Raw genomic sequence first — 17,445 nt, 5'->3', positions numbered from 1 at the left:
CGGTGAGTTAAAGTCCCCCTCACCCTAAGTTATAGTTATATATACTCATTTACATATTTCCTATCTGTAAAGTCATTATCTATAGATAGCGCTATAGTTTCAGTGGCTAACAAATGTGGAAAAAATGTTATAAAACTACAAAAATGACGGCAGCAAGTAGCCTAATCATTTAGCTGGTACTGGTTACAGAAAACTGAGTTATAGCTTCCCCCTCGTTCACATCAGCATACTATTATTAGGAAGGTGTGTCATTGCCTGGCTCCTACATCCACTGTGTTCTCTCTCTGTGTCCTGCTTCAGGCCACATTTGTTAGGAGTCACATGCAGACCATCTCCCCCGGGGTCTGTGTGTTTCTACTCCACAGAGGTGAGATCCCGAAGGGACGCTCACGGGGGAGAAGGCTCTGCGTCCCGTGTCCCCGTCTCCGTACACCTCTTCCTCCCCTCCGCACCACAACGAGTGTCCAAAGCGCGCGCTATCTAGCACGCGAACGAAACCGCCGAAACGCTTGCTCGGTGACGCGCAATCGCCAATCTCAGGCCTTTCAAACGACCCGTGTCTCTCAGCCCCTCAGACGAGAGCCGGTCGAATTTAGCGTCTTCTGCTTTGTCCACGATGATTGCAAATCGCGTCTGGTCTTGTTTTTCAACAGCAGGTAAAAAACTGAGAAAAATCCATACATTTACATGCCTCGGCTCGCATGAAACCATGTTTAGAAGTGGGGAAGATTACGACCATTTGACTGAGAGCTGAGAGTCAGTTTAGAACTAGACGGGCATATAGTCATCGGGCGGTATTTGCGCATCACGGCAAAACATCTTAATAAAGATTTTTTTTTAACATCATAAAAAAATTCAAATCTGGCGTGAACAACACGTTTTCAGAGATGTTGTTGTTTTGTGAGGGGAATCTCATTTGAAAGCAGAATTAAGAAAAACAGTGCTAGGTTATTGATTGTGTTACTTCACCCTCTAGTGGTTATAAAGTATAGAGCTAGCTCGCTCTCGCGCTCTCTCTCTCTCGCGCGCGTTCTCTCTCTCGCGCGCTCTCTCTCTCTCTCTCTCGCGCTCTCTCTCTCTCTCTCGCGCGCTCTCTCGCGCTCTCTCTCTCGCTCTCTCGCGCTCTCTCTCTCTCTCGCGCTCTCTCTCTCTCTCTCTCTCTCTCTCTAGTAAAGCTGCTCATGTTATGTTATGGCATCAGTATTTTTTTTTAAGTTAAGATTTCTCATTAAATGAATCATTATTTGGGTAGTATAAGTTATGAGCAAATAGACTTTATTACATGGCATAAGATATGATTTCAATGCAAATTAAAAGTCAGTATCAAACATACCTAAACACTGCCGGATTTGTATTTGGGGCGATTCGAAAAAAAGAGAAAACACAAATTAGTGTTATAAAATCAAGTAGAAAGCAGCCAAAACAATGCTTTCCAAACTTGAAACGTTGACAGTTTAAACAGTCGAGTCTTACAACGAAAAATGATATACGATGCACGATAAAAAAAAAAACCTCCACCAAAGAAAAGAATTAGCATGTAAATACTTATTTAACTGTGGAGTACAAGCTATCGGGGGAAGTCACATTTCCCAGAGAAAGGTGTGGAACAGCAAGGCCACGGCTTGAGATGTGGAAAACTAAGGCAAATTCAGTCCAGAAACACACGCACAGACAGGACTAGAAACGGGAGTGTTATTAACTGTAGACAAAATACAAAGCCTTTCCTTCGGAGTCAAATGAAGACGGCAGCAGGAGCAATAACGATAACAGAAAAAAAAAATAGGACACGCATACGACAGGCTGAAATAAATCCTGTGCCCGGGTCACCAGAATCAAGCAAACTGTGACGTTCACCAAACCATCCCATCTAAACCCAGTAACAAAAAGCTGAGTCACTTCTCATAAACGTCGTGATCCACTAACAACCCATGACATCATACAGTGTGCAGGTTCACGGTCGTTCAAGAGAGATCGATGCACAGCTCTGGGTGTAAATAATGGCAACAGGTTATACCTGCTTCTTCTTGAGAGTCGTCAGACATTTCCGATTCGTTTTTTTTTTTTTTTTTTTTAAAGGAGAAAGTTATCAAACGACGCAATCATAACCTAATCTAGAATATAAATATTCGATAGACTTCATAGGCGGTCACACAAGCCGCAGAGATTATTATACTACAGATGATCGACTAGTTTTAGCTGTTAGCAAGGCCCTCCAAGCAAAGTGCTCATACAAAGAAGAGGCAGTTTGTCAACAGTCCATGTTACGTTTGAATTTCTGCCGCTGCCGTTCACAAGCGTCTATACAGCGTCCGATCCTTCACTGTGCTAAGTAACAAGTATTATATTACACCTCCACCCAGAAGAGCTGCGAGTATGTGAATATGGACAGGGTACATTGAATTATTCTCGTGTGGCAGCCGAGACAGGTGTTCTGACTCCCAGACGCGTTCTCTGTAAATTAGGTCTTCTTCTTGAGCTCTTCGAAGCGCCGTGACAGGTCGTCAAAGTCAATGTCGTCCGACGCGTTGGCGTTCGCCCCGAAGGAGGAGGCTGGGAGCGTGTCAGGAACAGAAGGAAGTTCAGGAAGGGTAGAGTTGTCGTAGATCTGAGCAGACGGGGCCGGGCCTGGAGACCATACACAGCATTTTAGACGATAATAACATCGTAATACAAGCAATAAAAGATGGTATTAGGACTGAGGACGTACCTGGGATGACCTGGGAAGGATTAGAGGGTTTGACAGACAACTCGTCAATCTTAAAAAACACATGAAAACATGTTAATAACTACTCACACATTCACCGCTGCAAATGATCTATGCTGCTAAACCGATAATGCGAAGGGTTAAAATGATGAGACGTGCATTGTGAGTCAGAACGGACCACCGTGGTTAATATTTGGAAAACCTGGGACATCATTTATGAAGGCGTGCACAGAACGATACTAAATTTGGAAGAATAACAATTTGCATGTTCTTGCAAATCAATTCTGAAACGTCCGTACACACACACACAACAAAGAAATGTCAACATTTGATAAACGCAACACTGTATTAATTGCAGTTTACTTTCAATTCAAGTGCAATATGAACAAGCACATCAAATCAATCTACAGAACAGCCATTAATATCCCTATACGTTTCAGAAGACACTAAAATTATAGAATTTCATGAAATGATAATTAATTAATTGATGCATCTGTACATTTTAATAATCAGTGAGTATTATTTTAATAATTGATAAATATGATTACAATAGAAATCTAGACACATGCTCTTCAACTGGTTTATGCATAAAAAAATGTCAGTTTTTGCCTTTATAAATTCAGAAATCCATGGATTAAATCTGGAAAAACACTGTGCATTTTATAAATGAGGCCCCCGTTGTCAATATGATTTGTCAATATTTCCATGATTAGCAGAGGATTTGTTGGGGTAAATGCTTCAAGGTGAATGTCACGAGAAGCGAAATCAAAAAAAAAAAAAAAAAAATGAAACCTTCATATTTGTTCCTCATTTGCAATAATAATGATATAAATGTCTTACTGATGATTTTCTCTTAATTCCGACAGACATATTCTTGACTAAATGTATGACATTCACCTTTTTAATATACATTTGTGTGTGTACATTTTCATACCATAGCACACACTTAAATACTTAAAAGCACTTCCCCCAAAAAAGCCATACACTCGGTGCAAGAGAGATCAGAAGGTAGTGTTTTGGATCCTTTGCAGCCCGTAGCACATGCCCGTGGAGGCTCCCTGTGTGAGATCAGAAGACTGACAACAGAGCAGGACTAACACAGCTAGTGAACTAGAATAAACTACTCTTCCCTGCATGGTGAACAGGTCGTCTCCGTCTGTCTGGAAGGGTGGGAGGAGTGGTGATCGCTTCAACTTACAGATTCATAGGTGGGCGGGCAGCTGGGCAGCTGTGGGGGCTGCCCTCCTCTCACCGGAGGCTGGAAGTTGCTAAAGCCATCATAGGTTCCAACAGGACCATTAAAGGGCTCCTGTGAAGAAGACATTATGCTGAATGGATGCTACGTCACAGCCAAACAATCTTTGGCTTTTTAGATTGCTCATAAATGAAACGAGTTAGCCATAGGACGCTCTTACAGCTCCTTTGGGCGCTGGGTAGTTGAACGCTGTGGGCATGGGCATTGGCATGGGCATGGGCATGGGCATGCCTACAGCGGGAGCCGTGAACCCTCCTCCGCCTCCTCCACCAGCTCCTGGCTTCTTGAAGTCGCTGTCCACGTCAATCAGATCGGCCTCTTCCCCCGGACACACCTCTGGCTGTGAATGATATGGACGAGGAACGTTTGAAACCAATGCTGCTTGCATAGATGAGGAAGTTTGGAAAGGAAGAGGAAACCGATTCCTACCCGAACCATGGCATCAGGTTCATAGGGAACGTTGTAGTTTTTGGCGATCTCAATGAGGTAACGCTCCACCAGTATCTTGGGAGGTGCCTCCACGCTGAGCTTGTGCATAAGCTACGGAAATAAGGCACAGTGCAATCAACGTTTACAAGGTGCGTTCACATCAATGAAGAAAATGATAAATATAACAGTAACTATAAAGTTTTAATGAATAATTGTTTGAATTCTGATTATATAAGAATAGGGATGTCCACACCACAACTATAATGATAACAACATCACTGGAATTTTTTTTTTTCTAATTGATGAGTGATAAAAATATTAACAGCCTATCAGAATCCACCTGTGCATTTAAAGCAGTAGACAACACCCACAAAAAACATTATCATGTCTCGGTGTGGATCCCAGCATACAACTGGATGGAATCAAACACTATATTGACTGCTCAAAATCGGCAGATCAGATATGATTTTCATCTAGCACTGGCTCCTCTAGACAGCGAATTGGTGCCAAAAACCTTGTTATGTAGTTTATCCCGGACTTCAGAAAGTAAGACTGAGGCAGTATGACTCGAGGCAGATCAGGACAAAAATCGAATACTTTCAGCTTTGCGAATGCCCTAATCCAAGAACGAGCAACAGCACACAGTACTACGAGTTTATTGTCATGCCCACTAAACAAACATGTTTCGTCATACCCTATCATTCACTGTTCCAATCTGGTTTGTCCTGCACAGCTTTCCATACTCTTTGCTGTATTTGGCACACAGCTGATCTGAAACCTGTGAAAGGAAGGGAAAAAAAAAAAAGGCATGAATGAACTATATTAGAACTACGTCCCAGAAACAGACTAAGAACAGATACAAACAATACCCACAATCTTGAGCTCTGCCACCTCTGACTGCAGACGAGGGGCAGCCCAGATGAGAGTGGAGACTGCTTCTTGTAGGCCAGGATCCAGTTCTCTGAAGAGAGAATAGGGAAATTGAAGAACACGGAAGAAAAAAAAAAGGTTTAAAATGATAAAACAAATGCTACTCACTTCATGGACTGTATCAAGCCAAAGCGGGTGAGCAGCAAGTCACAGTATAACTCCAGGATCTCCATGGCCTCCACCAAATAATCCTCCCTGATGATGTGCTCGACTCTGATTCTCGCACGCTCATCTTTGCCGGCCGACAAGTAGTCAGCGATTTCCTTGCGCGCCTTCTGGGCTAATTCAGCTAATTCAGATCAAGAGAGTTAAATTCTGCTCGAATCAACTAAACTCAAAACATCCAAAACGTGCAATCTGCAGACAACCGAACTTACTTTTCTTCTTCTCGAGAAGTTTGAGGCGGTTTATGACCAGCCTGAGATTGACACGAAGTCTCTCGGATTTGAAACCTCCACCAAGCATGATGGAGCTCTGTGGAGATAGGTCAAGAGTCACACATCAGGTAAAAGGGATTGAAAAGACTCAAATTAAAGGCCATTACAGTGTCCCAAGCATGTTATTAAAGCTAAAGCCCAAGCATACACACACACACACACACACACACACACACACACACACACACACACACACACACACACACAGAGATTACCATTGGAGATATGTCACCTGTTTGGTGAGTAACGTCACGGTCATATCATGACAACAGCACAAATCAGTTTTTATAAACCAGGAACCCATTAAACAGTATAAATAATAACAGCAGTCAAAAACATTGGCAGTACTTTAATAACTGATATCTGTACTTGTACTTATTTATGATAGGATCTACATAGTTTTCCCCAAAACAACTAAGAATACCCTGGGTACTTATTACCAAATATAGCAATCATAAGGAACTTTTTGCTGCTTAGCCTCTTACTTATTCAAAAACGGAGGATCATTAGTTTATTCGATTCTCTGACATATGATAACTGACTCTGTTAGTGAGAGTCACAACAGTTAACGTTAGCCAAAACAAGAGTAAAACGACATAAAACAGAATTAGAGTAAAACACAAGCAGTCACTTGCTATTACTTATATGGATGGATTCAATGAATATATACTGATCTCTAACGAACGTACAAATTATATCTTTTCGACTTGTCAGAAACCTGGCTGTTGAAACCAGGAAGAGACTCGACTAGCGGCTAGACGAGCTAATTCACGAAAGTAAACAAAACCCTTCAAGAACCTACAGATATCGACAAATCGTCAAAACGTCGTGGATATCTCACAAATACCTCACAGGGCATATAATAAATATCATATTTACGTGTCAGTTCCTCTTCAGGCGCTGGGAAAGAGTGGGTTTCGATCAGAATGGTCGGGCGACTGCTCGGTTAGCATTCACTTCCGCGTTAGACGTGACCTCACCCGTGACGTCTCAGGTCACGTGGTAGCCAGTGGAAAATCGCTTATGAGGGGAAACCCCCGTCACCAGGGCGGACACATCACATGTCTTTAATGATGTCATGTTTATGATACCACATGACTAGAAAGATAGACATGTTGGCGAGTAACACCTGAGCTCACGGAGCTTAAAACAGAGCAGATGTTTTGTCAGAGTAGACTGAAAACAATACTGTACAAATACTGTTCAATCAAAATGAACAAAATGAATTGACAACCTTCGTGTTACTTATTGACGATAAAGTGATGTTACGATGATCAGTGGAATGCAAAAAAATCAACCCATGAAGATCTGAAGTGAAACTCACACCAAAAGTCAAATAAATAAACCAATAATCATCACAGTTACTCAGTACATGCACTCCTGATGATATCTGGGCATACTCCGATCAGAGCATCAGTGAGCGCCTGGACACTTTGGGAGCTTGAGCGCATAACATCTATACAGCAGTAATATTACAATTTAAAATAATAGCTATAAAACTATCTTCTGATTTTAATATGTATGGATGGTCAACGTAAGAACGGTTTCGTGGTGGAAAATATTGATTGGTTACTTGAAAATATAAACACCTTTCTTCGGGCCTTATCTGAGAACTTGCTTAACCGTGAGAGGAAAGGTGTAAACATGGACGCTCTCACTGCCGCCATCGTTTGGAGATCAAGTGAGAAGCAGCTGTCATTAAAAGACATGATATGAAAGATAGAATCAGAAAAATTACATGATGAACATAATCATTTACACATTTAGGTATTCTGAACACTTTTCTATTCATTTGATTTGATCACTAGTCTCATATATATATATATATATATATATATATATATATATATATATATATATATATGTGTGTGTGTGTGTGTGTTATAAACAGGAATATTTTATAAAACACTGATAATATCAAGAGAAAAAAATAGCATTCTTTATTAAAAGTTCAGTTATTTAACTTAGATTTGTGAAGAAACTGTATGGGGTTTGTGGCCCAGTTAACAGCTAATTGGCTGCTTAATTGAAATCATAAAAATGTAAACTTTAATTTAAAAGGTAAAACTTTTAAAAGTAAAAGACTGCAAAAAAAGAGAAAATATTTTAACTTTTACAGACATTATTGTGATCATTAACTGACTTCAGACAACTGTGAAAATTATTAATAGTGGTATTATTTAAATATCACACACAATCTGAAAGATCCAAACAGCAATGCAAATTGCTGTCCTTCACTAAATGTAAAATTGCATGACAAAAACAGTTTTATTGGTATAATAGATCCACATAGATCGCTAGTCTTCATTTGTCAGCTATAAACAGGATTAATTTGTAAAATATTGCTATATAATATCAAAAGAAAAAAATGCTTGTTTAGGGTTTCTCAAACAGAGATTTTGTGAAGTAAAAAAAAAAAAGTTAAAACACTTAAACATTAAAAAAAGGAAACTATTAGTATTTTATTTTTTCACATGCATGTTATTGTGATTATTAACTGATATCAGACAATCATTAATAGTGAAATTATTTAAATATTACGTCAGGGGTAAGTATTTCATATTTGGCATCTTATGGGGTTCAGCTGAAAAAATATAAATAAATAAATAAATAAAGTTTAAGCCTGGTACAGTAAACAGTTTATTTCCATTTCAAACATGTAACAGAAGCTAAAACAATGACAAAAACAGTTCCCTCGCTCTGTCAGGTTTGGTTCAGTTCTAGCTCTGCTTGACGGACATAAAAAAAAAAAAAACACACAAAACAGCAGAAAGATAGGAATGTGATGTGACAAAACTCCACATGAGGAATTGAGATGAGCTACCATTCCACAGAAACCAATCACATTCCAACATTATTAAGAGTAGACTTTTCCCAAGCGATCCCGACGTCATCAAGTGCTCTTCATTCCACTCCGAGGAGATAAAACTATGATATTGAGTGGAGGTTTTAGCACCCCTCAGCGAATCGCCATACGGTGGGGTCAAGTAAGCTTTTATGCTTTAGTCACAAGACTACAGTAATGAGAGGCACGAGACGCACCCGCTAAGTGGACAGGCGATGGCTCTCAGGTGACCATTAACGGATACCATACTAAATCTTAAACTTCATTCAAACATACAGTTGAGACATACAAACCACGGACAGAGTCTCCCAGCAACATCTGTGCATAGAGTTGGGATTCCTAACCAATACAAAAATCAACATACAAAGTCACGACAAACTGAAAAATTTACCATTCACCAACCGAATGCTCAACATACTCCAACACCAAGACGTCGTCTTCGCTGGGAAAAGACGCGGGGGCCGAACCGGCCACGCTATGAGATGAGGTCCTGCGTGTCAAAAAAACGGCTTTGGGGGGGCGAAATGCTAGGACGAGTCTTCATTGGCGTCCGGAGCAGTGCCGTTACTGGCCAGCAGAGGCGCTTGTGGCGAAATGGAGATCTTGTATGGCAGAGTGTCTTTGGTGAGCATCTTTTTGGTGGCGGTGACGAGGCGGGAGTAATTGTCCCGGTTGTACTCGGAGCTGTGCGGCTGCGTGTGCAGTAAAGGCGGGTTGTCCCGGGCCGTGCGCGAGAGGAAGAGCGGAGGACGCCGTTGCCGCTCTCCGTCTTTAAGCGAGTCCGGCAGCGGCTTGTATTTGCTCTCCGGCAGCAGCATGATGCACAGGACCGAGAGAACGGCGAAGGAGGCGAAGATTACGTGATGCAAGAAATAGCCGCCGTTATTTTGCAGCTCCATCAGAGAGGAAGCAGCCATTCCCACGCAGCCTGCGGCCATGATCAGACCCAGCGTGCCACCGCTGAGAGAGACACACAGATCACAACACCGTTTACCATAAGAAGAGATAATTATGCTTTTTATAATAAAATTGTATTTATATGATCAAACATACAGTAAGAGTCATATTTTAGTAATATTATCATTTAAAAGCAGGACATGATCCTTCAGAAATCATTGCAATATGCTGATATATAGCTCGGTTTTCATGTTAAATATTAACTATTCATTATTAGCAATCGCTCTGATTCTTATCAATCAAAAAAACATGAAAACCTTTCATTTTAGACAGAAACCTCTTGTAACATTTCAATTTTGATCAATTTAATGCATACTTGCAAAATAAAACAATTTCCCCGAGCACTGATAAGAAATGATTGAATATTTGAATGATTTCTTGAATATCATGTGACGCTGAAGACTGGAGTACGGCTTCTTAATATTTCATCAAAGTGGTTGAGGATCTTACCGTTTTACTGTAACTTTTGATCAACTTTGAAACCCATTCTGCTGAACATTGCTTGGTGGAAGAATAAATGAATTTACTTTTTTCTTTTGTTTTATGAATTAAGCAATTATCTTTTATAGCGAGCGTGGCAAACCCGGTTGAATCTTCAGACCTAGTTTGTTCAACTAGTTTTGTGTGACATGCAACAGATGCATGAGGTTTTGAGATTGAGATTACCGGACAACAGTTGGCATGACTTCACTGCCAAAGAACACGCTGAGCATGGCCAAAGCCTGAGACGAAAGGAGACCCACAACAGACAGAACCAGAACAAACCCTCCATGCAGGTCTGAAAGGAGACGGCAGAAGCAGAGTCAGTATTTCAAAAGCTAAACAAAAAAAACAGGGATGCAAAGGCTTTCCACATCACTTCTGTGATTGGATTTTCAATAAATGCAATCGTTTTTTCGATTTTAAGTTACAAAGGCAATCTAGTTTTAGTTAGTCACTGTGAAGAGGAGCTTACATTGCGTGAGGGCCAGCAGCAGCAGTGAAGACAGACCCGTGACAATGGCTGCCAGCAGCAGCATCCCCCTGCGGCCAAAGCGGTCCACAGACACACACAGGAAGATGCAGGCCAGAGCTCCGGTCAGCACGCGCAGGAAATAGCTGAAGTAGAAGTGTGGCGAGTAGATATGCAGGTTACGCGTGAAGCAGTACTGGATTCCTGTGCCGATGAAGCTGAGGACGACAAGGAGAACACTTTACAAACTTTGGTTAATGCATTAACTGTGAGCGAGAAGTGCATATTTTTTATTAAAAAAAAATAAAAAATAAACAAAACAACAACAAAAACGGTTTACTTTTAGTTTCAGCTCAAGTCCATTAAACAATATTAATCCATAAAACTGTCCATTTTAATAATAAATGATATACAAATATGCAAAATATAAAATGTACAAGATAGCAAAAATACAATATATACTATAGACTATATATTTATTATTACAAGTATACCCAGTAGCATAAGATTTGCTTAAAATGCAAGTCAAAATCAAAACTAGCATTTCCCAAATAATAGAATGCTAAAAATGTGCTCGGATAATGAGTTTGTACTATTTAGGTTAATATTCTGACTACAAAATGGAGGTGTTTGTGCCAGTTCACAAATTTCCAATTGTTTAAAAACAGTGATTAATGTTTAGATCTAGATTTCCACAAAGGTTTTTAATATTGCATACTTAAATGTGTAATAGAAGCCACATTTTCTAGGGTAACTTACAGAGTGAAGCCCAAGATGAGGCAGTTCTTCCAGATGACTCTGGTTTGACGCAACTCTACTACGTGATGATATTCTGGCTGAGTGTCTTCAGGGAATACCTCATCTATCTCTACAGAAACAAACAGACAATATAAAGTGGATGGTTAAAGAGTGAAGGAATAACTGACCAGCACATTCCAAACTAAAAATTCGGGCTCAATTCCTTTCGATTAAACACTCTAAATGGCTCTATTCACTACCTATGATGGGCCTTGATTTGTTGTAATGTAATTCAGCCAGTGAGCTGGAATAACATTACTGCATGAAGGAAAAAAAAACTGGAAAAACAGCAGTCTTGTCAAGGGACCATAGCTGCTCTCATGTGCTAAATGCTTCCTTTTATTTGAGGCTGTGAAAAGTATAAATCACACCATGACAGCTCTACTGATTGACCAAACAGTGTTCTATTAACTAAGCCTTAAATATCTCTCAGGCCATGGGTTCTCAAAACTACTTTCTGAAGAACATGACAATTATTGCTGATCCTGGATCAACATTACGGTCCAAAAAAATAGACTTATCCCAGTTCCCTTCCTTAAACCTAACCCTACCCCAAATGTATTCCTAAAATCAGTGGGAAATGATGGCCGATTAACGATTGTAGAATCACCAACCCTGAGCATAAACCTAAAAACTTATTTCCTGAAAAAGAATCCCTCAAATCTGATTGGTTGATTGGAATTGTTAATCCAGGAACTTCTTGTACTTGGTGAAATCCTATAGGTGAAACCCTATAGGTCTGTCCCGGTACCCATGCTTGCAATCTTAGCTACTTAAGAGAGTGTGAACAGGAACTAAATGCACAAGACTGTCCTGTGTCTGATAAATACCACGGCTCAGAGCCATTTATGCATACTAAATCCACACTAAATTTGAAATTTGTCAAAATCAAAGTACTGGAAGGCAAAATGGTAAATGAAGTTGGTTTCACTTTATTTTGATTGTCCCTTTAACACATTCTGTTAAATAAAAGTAAAGTTGCACCTACATACCTCCTAACTCTCACAATAATAGAGTGTTAGTAGACTGGTAGGGTTTGGGTTAGAATATGTTGACATGTTCTTGAAAAGCTACCTATAGTCAGTAGAATGGCAGTTGGGAGATGATCATAATACAGAGTTAACAGATATTGATCAGACGGTCTACTAATACTCTAATGAAAGTTAGTTGACATGTAGTCATTCTATTAATTTGTGGTCACAAATTTGGTTTTTGACATTTTGTTTTGTAAATAATTGAATCCAGCACTTATTAAAACAGTTCTCAAATCAGTAGTTTATGTTTGTAAGGCTGAGATCTTTACCTGCCAGCAGTGTTTCAGTGGGGTAGAGCTCATCGCTAACACACATGCCATTTCGTGCTGAAAAAGACTGGAGACATTTCTTAGCTTGAGGAATCTGAGATGTGGCCATGAGCCAACGGGGAGATTCCGGGAACACTGAAGCACAGCTGTTGCCACATTCGCAACACACACACACACACACACACACACACACATTACTTACGATCATGTTATTAGAGGTGCTTGGTCTTAATGTTGGTAATCCTATGGGCTTGATGTAAATATTATAATAGCTTTTTGAGTCAAAGAACAATACACTGATTGTTCTGTAAAGGCTTACTCATAAAAGGAAGACTCATTTTATCATAGGGTTACCTGTTACCTGAACTCGGATTTAATGGTTATTAAAAATCATGAGCTTAATATAGACTAATTTTCAGCCAAATCTTTAAAGTGAATTGAAATGTTGTGGGTGACTGAGGGGCATGAAGAATACACTCGGTGACAGCATTTATCTGACTCACCACCAATAGGAAAGTAGTAGCAGCAAGGGCAGTGTGGCAACAGCCTGAAGTATAGGCCAATCACTGCAAAGCACGGCTAGTCCTGGCAACAAAAGCTCTGCAAACACGGCAAAGAAGCCGCTGACCATGGACACCATAAGTCTGTGAGGAGGGTCACACCATTCAAGCCCTAAAGCATGGAGAAAATAACAAAGAGGAATGAAATGAGAGAAAAAACGTAATCAGAATGAATTTGGTGTGTCAAAAGGAAGTGGTGACCTTAACTCTAGGAAAAAGTCAGTCTCTTCCTACAGACGCCTGCATAACAGGAAGTCCCAGTGTTCTCTATCCAATTATTGTTCCTAAAATCTTGCAACACAATAGACCAATGAAACTACTCTTCACTCTCTTTCCAAACTGTCCATCTTGGATCATAAAATAATACAATATTTTAAAACGAATTTACCAAGACATTTTCACACACACATAATGCCGATTTGGTGCTCAAGTATCTTGCAATACAGCTAAATCATTTTGTACAACCATAATCATTTTAATTCTTGGTAAATAGAAAGTTTAATAAAAAGAAATCGCTTGTAACATTATACGTATCTTTACCGCCACTTCTGACAAACTGAATGTGTCCTTAATGAATCGTTAAAATTCACGTTGGTGTATCACAATTTTCACAAAAATATTAAGCATAAAATTTGTGTTTGCTGTCTTTCGTTTTAATCAAATAAACGATTTTTGCCAGTAGTTTACACGTTATCAAAACTAAAAGTGAAGGAGACGCATCAAGTGGCCAGTGTACGTGGAAAAGAGTCTTATTCTGAAATGTGAACAAAAGTAATGATACAGAATGAGTAGGTGTGCATTTGACTGGTCATGTATATAAGCAGAAAAGATTGTGCACTTCCCCCAGTTCCTCATACCCAGTACCACCCACACTTTCCCCCCCAGGAGAACACTAAAGGGGTTTGCGTGCTGGAAAGAGCCCTCTGGCTAACAGTCAACATGCACATAGCATCATGTAACAATCACAGGAAATGCGGGACAAAAACACGGACCTCTTCACAATGGAAAGGACAGAAAGTCGATCTCGTCCGTTCTTCAGAATGCTTCATGTCTACCCTCTCGCTTGTGCAATAAGACAAAAACACAGAAAAAAAAAAAAAGAACGGTAGACAAACCCCCTGAACTTTCCTCGATTGATTACAGAGAGAGTGACGTAACAGAGAGAGTTCCAAGGTTTTGAGCCGCCTGTTCGTGAGATAGAAACGGAATGCCGTTCCCCGCTGTTCCCTGTCAATCGCTTCACCCCTCCTCTGCAGATGGAGAAACCCCCTCGGAACCTTCCAGAAAGCCTCCTGTTGCTATTCGAAACCCAACGTCTAGCAATAACAAAGTCACTCCTTATCAGAAGTGCACTTCTGAGCAAGTCTGAAGGCTGAATCTCACCGAAGCTTTCAGGAACGTCATTACATCATATGAACAGGCACATGCACACTTGTTTTTTTTCCTGTTCTTCACTTTATTCATGAAATGTAATTAGCAAGCAACGATATTCGAAGATAAATTCAGATAAATGCATCTAAATTTGTATATAATGTACTAACAATTAATTAAATTTGAAAATTAAACTCAAACGGAGATTTTCAATAGAATGAATGAGTATTTTGTGTGATTTATTGCGTTGCAATACTATCAATTAGACCTTCTGCTGTGCTGGTAGACAGATTTCTATTTGTTTTGGTCTTGATTTCAATACTTTTTCACCTTTTTTTGTGTCTAGTAAAATCTAGTCAAGATCAACTTGTTCCTAGACAAACATGTACCTTACAAAACCAGCCCAATGTCACTGTATCACTTCACATATCACGAGGTGGCTAATTTGTATGAATTCGTACAACCACAAAGTTTTTTCCCAAACCGTTTGTATTTTACGAGTTGCAAATTTGTACGAGTGAGATCGTACGGCTTGGCCGTGAGACCGTGTTGTACAAAACCACCTGTGCATGCGCAGCAGACACTTTGCGTCTTATCAAAATCTTATCAGTTGCACGCTCGAAGAGAGGTCAAACGACGGAGTGTACTTGCTTGCAATGTAAGACGACAAAAACACTCCGGCTAACGTCGAGCCCTGGCAGAGCCGAAGAAACGGGAACGCAGAAGGGCTGTTGGAGAGACAAGTCATGATTCCCAGCAAGCCAGAGAGAACCACGGACAGCAGCAGAGCACAGCGACGACCCAGCCTGAGAAAACACACGCAAACACACACAGAGCATCACAACACACGTTTGTGGAAAGCCGGAATTATTCCGCTCGGACACCTGCGATCTTCGGGTGTCCCTAATAATCACGTCTTTTAAAAGAAAGTGCAAAAATGTTCTAGCATCGTTCATTTGCAGGAGTCACCGGGTTTGATATTTAACATCTAAAAGCTCGTGCGTTTTAAGAACAAACATTTGATCGCATTTAGAAGGCAATTAATGCAATATGGAGGAACAATACTCACCAGTCACATATAGTGCCAAGGAGTATATAGCCCAGGATCCAGCCTGTCATAAAACATATGTGTTGGAGTGGAATCTTCCAGTAGTCGGCACACACCAAGTCCCACTGTGAGCAAGCAGAGGAAAGACAAGACACTTTGAAGCAGAACGTCTAACAAAAATAATTCTGGGGAAACCAAACCAAACCAAACCAAACCACTGTACACTGGCACAGTTCTAGCTTGTTTTCCAGCCCAAGGTGCTCTACCAAGTTAGTCAGCTGATCTATAATGACTATAAACAACCGGCATTAAAAACAACAAAAAAGAAGAAGCTAAAAACCATGTAAAACCAGCTATAACTGTTTAAGTCGGACCTTAACAGTCTAAAAATAAGTCTTTTATCACGTTTCACTACACTGACGAAAATTTAACAACTACTTTAATTCTTTTGGATTACAATTTTTACATTTTCCCGCTAACACAAACCAGAAACCCGAGGTAGGCTGAGGATGTGTAAACGCTCCTTTCGTTCCTATTATATAATCAGCATCTATTATTACATTACATCTAATGAGAAGCCATGCTGCTCTAGTTTTACAAACTTTCTCTACATCAAGCCGCTTACAGACAGATCTTCCTAAAAAAAGATCCTCATAAAAATCTTTTTTTTTTTTCCTAAAAATGGAAAAGGAAACATATTGCTAGTCAAGGCCACACAGAAAGCTCCAGCTAAGAACCTCCCGTGGAACAGGAACCCAACAAGGACTTATTCATTGCGGTTCCCCGGGCTTTTAATGATGGGGAGCTTTTTCCAACTGACGACTTCACTGTAATGAGATCTAAATCACAATATTCCTAACCATATGGTTGGCCAAAAAGGAGCTGTTCTTTTGAACATGTAGGCAGTGGACGACAAAGGGAGTCATAAGGGAGAATTTTGTGAAATTGATATTTATACATCACATGACAGCTGAATAAATAAGAGAATACAATAAAACGAGGATAAAATCTCCTTTAAAGTTTCGTGGTCCACGGTCACATATGGTAGCCTTTTATCTGTATCCTTATGAGACAAGGATTATCTCCAAAACACGATGATGATCAGCCTAGCATTCAGTTTTCATAGGAGGACGTGATTGTTTAAATCTAGGAGGTTTGTGGAGGCACACACATCGACTAGCCATCAAAATGAGGACACTTGTTATTTTTTGTCATACGGTCAGTTATAAATGCTAAGCTCTAACCCAGACCCCTGAGAGAAAAAAAAAGCGTTTGATACATTTTTAAAACAACTTATATTGGTTTTTGTAACACACGACGACGTCACGAAAATATCGGGGGATTTTGTCGAGTTTATATCACTTTCAGCTACAAACGCGCCTCCAAAACAGTCGCCCTCAAACACAGTATCAGGGCTAGTAACGTTAGTGAGTAACGTTGAGGGCCGTTACTGTTCTAAAATTACATCTATAAAATAAAAGTCGTACTAATTAATACATAAAACGCGAAACGAACGTACAACTACCCGCTCGACTCGACTATCTGATACACAAGTAGCACAAAGCCAGCGGTTTTAGACCACTCTGGGTCGCTGTGTTTCTTCGTACTAACCTCGGTCACTAAATTGTTGTGGAGACCCGCGGGTTTGCCGTACTCCCATCCTCTAGTGCACCGCACCACCTCTCTGGGCACGTCCTCGCTGTAGTCGCTTACGTTCACAGGGTACTTGTAAAGTTCGCAGTGACTGAACCCCGACCCCTTCAGCCACGGGACGGTGAGGTTGAGGTACGCTCGCCTGGAGAGGTTTCCGAGCAGAGCGGACGGCGGGAGTAACGCCGGGTCGGGTCTGCAGTGGT

At 40.4% G+C, this 17,445-nt stretch overlaps 2 protein-coding genes across 4 annotated transcripts in view; both read right to left on the bottom strand.

Moving 5' to 3' along the window:
* Positions 1 to 1,254: 1,254 nt before the first annotated feature.
* On the bottom strand, positions 1,255 to 6,765 carry ist1 (IST1 factor associated with ESCRT-III). Of its 2 annotated transcripts, none has more exons than XM_043243707.1 (10): positions 6,635 to 6,765; positions 5,696 to 5,792; positions 5,427 to 5,607; positions 5,262 to 5,349; positions 5,083 to 5,166; positions 4,389 to 4,499; positions 4,120 to 4,299; positions 3,903 to 4,013; positions 2,708 to 2,756; positions 1,255 to 2,625 (listed from the first exon to the last, which is right to left on the bottom strand). In XM_043243707.1, the coding sequence occupies exons 2-10, from the start codon at positions 5,781 to 5,783 to the stop codon at positions 2,459 to 2,461; spliced, it is 1,059 nt and encodes a 352-aa protein (XP_043099642.1). In that variant the 5' UTR covers positions 5,784 to 5,792; positions 6,635 to 6,765; the 3' UTR covers positions 1,255 to 2,458. The 2 variants fall into 2 exon arrangements, with proteins under 2 accessions (XP_043099642.1, XP_043099644.1); XM_043243709.1 differs by having other exon boundaries at positions 2,708 to 2,717; positions 6,635 to 6,703.
* Positions 6,766 to 8,377: 1,612 nt separating this feature from the next.
* The window catches only part of slc22a31 (solute carrier family 22 member 31), a 9,345-nt gene continuing 277 nt past the window's right edge, over positions 8,378 to 17,445 (bottom strand). The window contains exons 1-9 of one of the 2 annotated variants that reach the window (XM_043243704.1): positions 17,201 to 17,445; positions 15,611 to 15,714; positions 15,193 to 15,347; positions 13,114 to 13,282; positions 12,611 to 12,756; positions 11,269 to 11,377; positions 10,513 to 10,727; positions 10,224 to 10,335; positions 8,378 to 9,560 (exon numbers count right to left, since the gene is read on the bottom strand). The exon at positions 17,201 to 17,445 is cut by the window's right edge and continues 275 nt beyond it. In XM_043243704.1, the coding sequence (XP_043099639.1) occupies positions 9,128 to 9,560; positions 10,224 to 10,335; positions 10,513 to 10,727; positions 11,269 to 11,377; positions 12,611 to 12,756; positions 13,114 to 13,282; positions 15,193 to 15,347; positions 15,611 to 15,714; positions 17,201 to 17,445 (1,688 nt within the window). In that variant the 3' untranslated portion in view covers positions 8,378 to 9,127. The remainder of the gene's footprint in view (positions 9,561 to 10,223; positions 10,336 to 10,512; positions 10,728 to 11,268; positions 11,378 to 12,610; positions 12,757 to 13,113; positions 13,283 to 15,192; positions 15,348 to 15,610; positions 15,715 to 17,200) is intronic. The other variant, XM_043243705.1, reaches the window with a different exon arrangement.

The sequence above is a fragment of the Puntigrus tetrazona genome, chromosome 7, assembly GCF_018831695.1.
Source record: "Puntigrus tetrazona isolate hp1 chromosome 7, ASM1883169v1, whole genome shotgun sequence".
NCBI classification, from domain to species: domain Eukaryota; kingdom Metazoa; phylum Chordata; class Actinopteri; order Cypriniformes; family Cyprinidae; genus Puntigrus; species Puntigrus tetrazona.
The sequence above is the reverse complement of the archived record's forward strand: the minus strand, read 5'-3'. Positions and strand labels throughout refer to the sequence as shown.

What these genes read in the sequence shown, in the direction of transcription:
- ist1 (XM_043243707.1), bottom strand. Translation starts at nt 5,783, where the DNA reads ATGCTTGGTGGAGGTTTCAAATCCGAGAGACTTCGTGTCAATCTCAGG. An exon ending in ACTTCTCGAGAAGAAGAAAA is followed by an intron (nt 5,608 to 5,695) that starts GTAAGTTCGGTT and finishes GATCTGAATTAG; the next exon opens with CTGAATTAGCCCAGAAGGCG. An exon ending in TCCTTCCCAGGTCATCCCAG is followed by an intron (nt 2,626 to 2,707) that starts GTACGTCCTCAG and finishes TATGGTCTCCAG; the next exon opens with GCCCGGCCCCGTCTGCTCAG.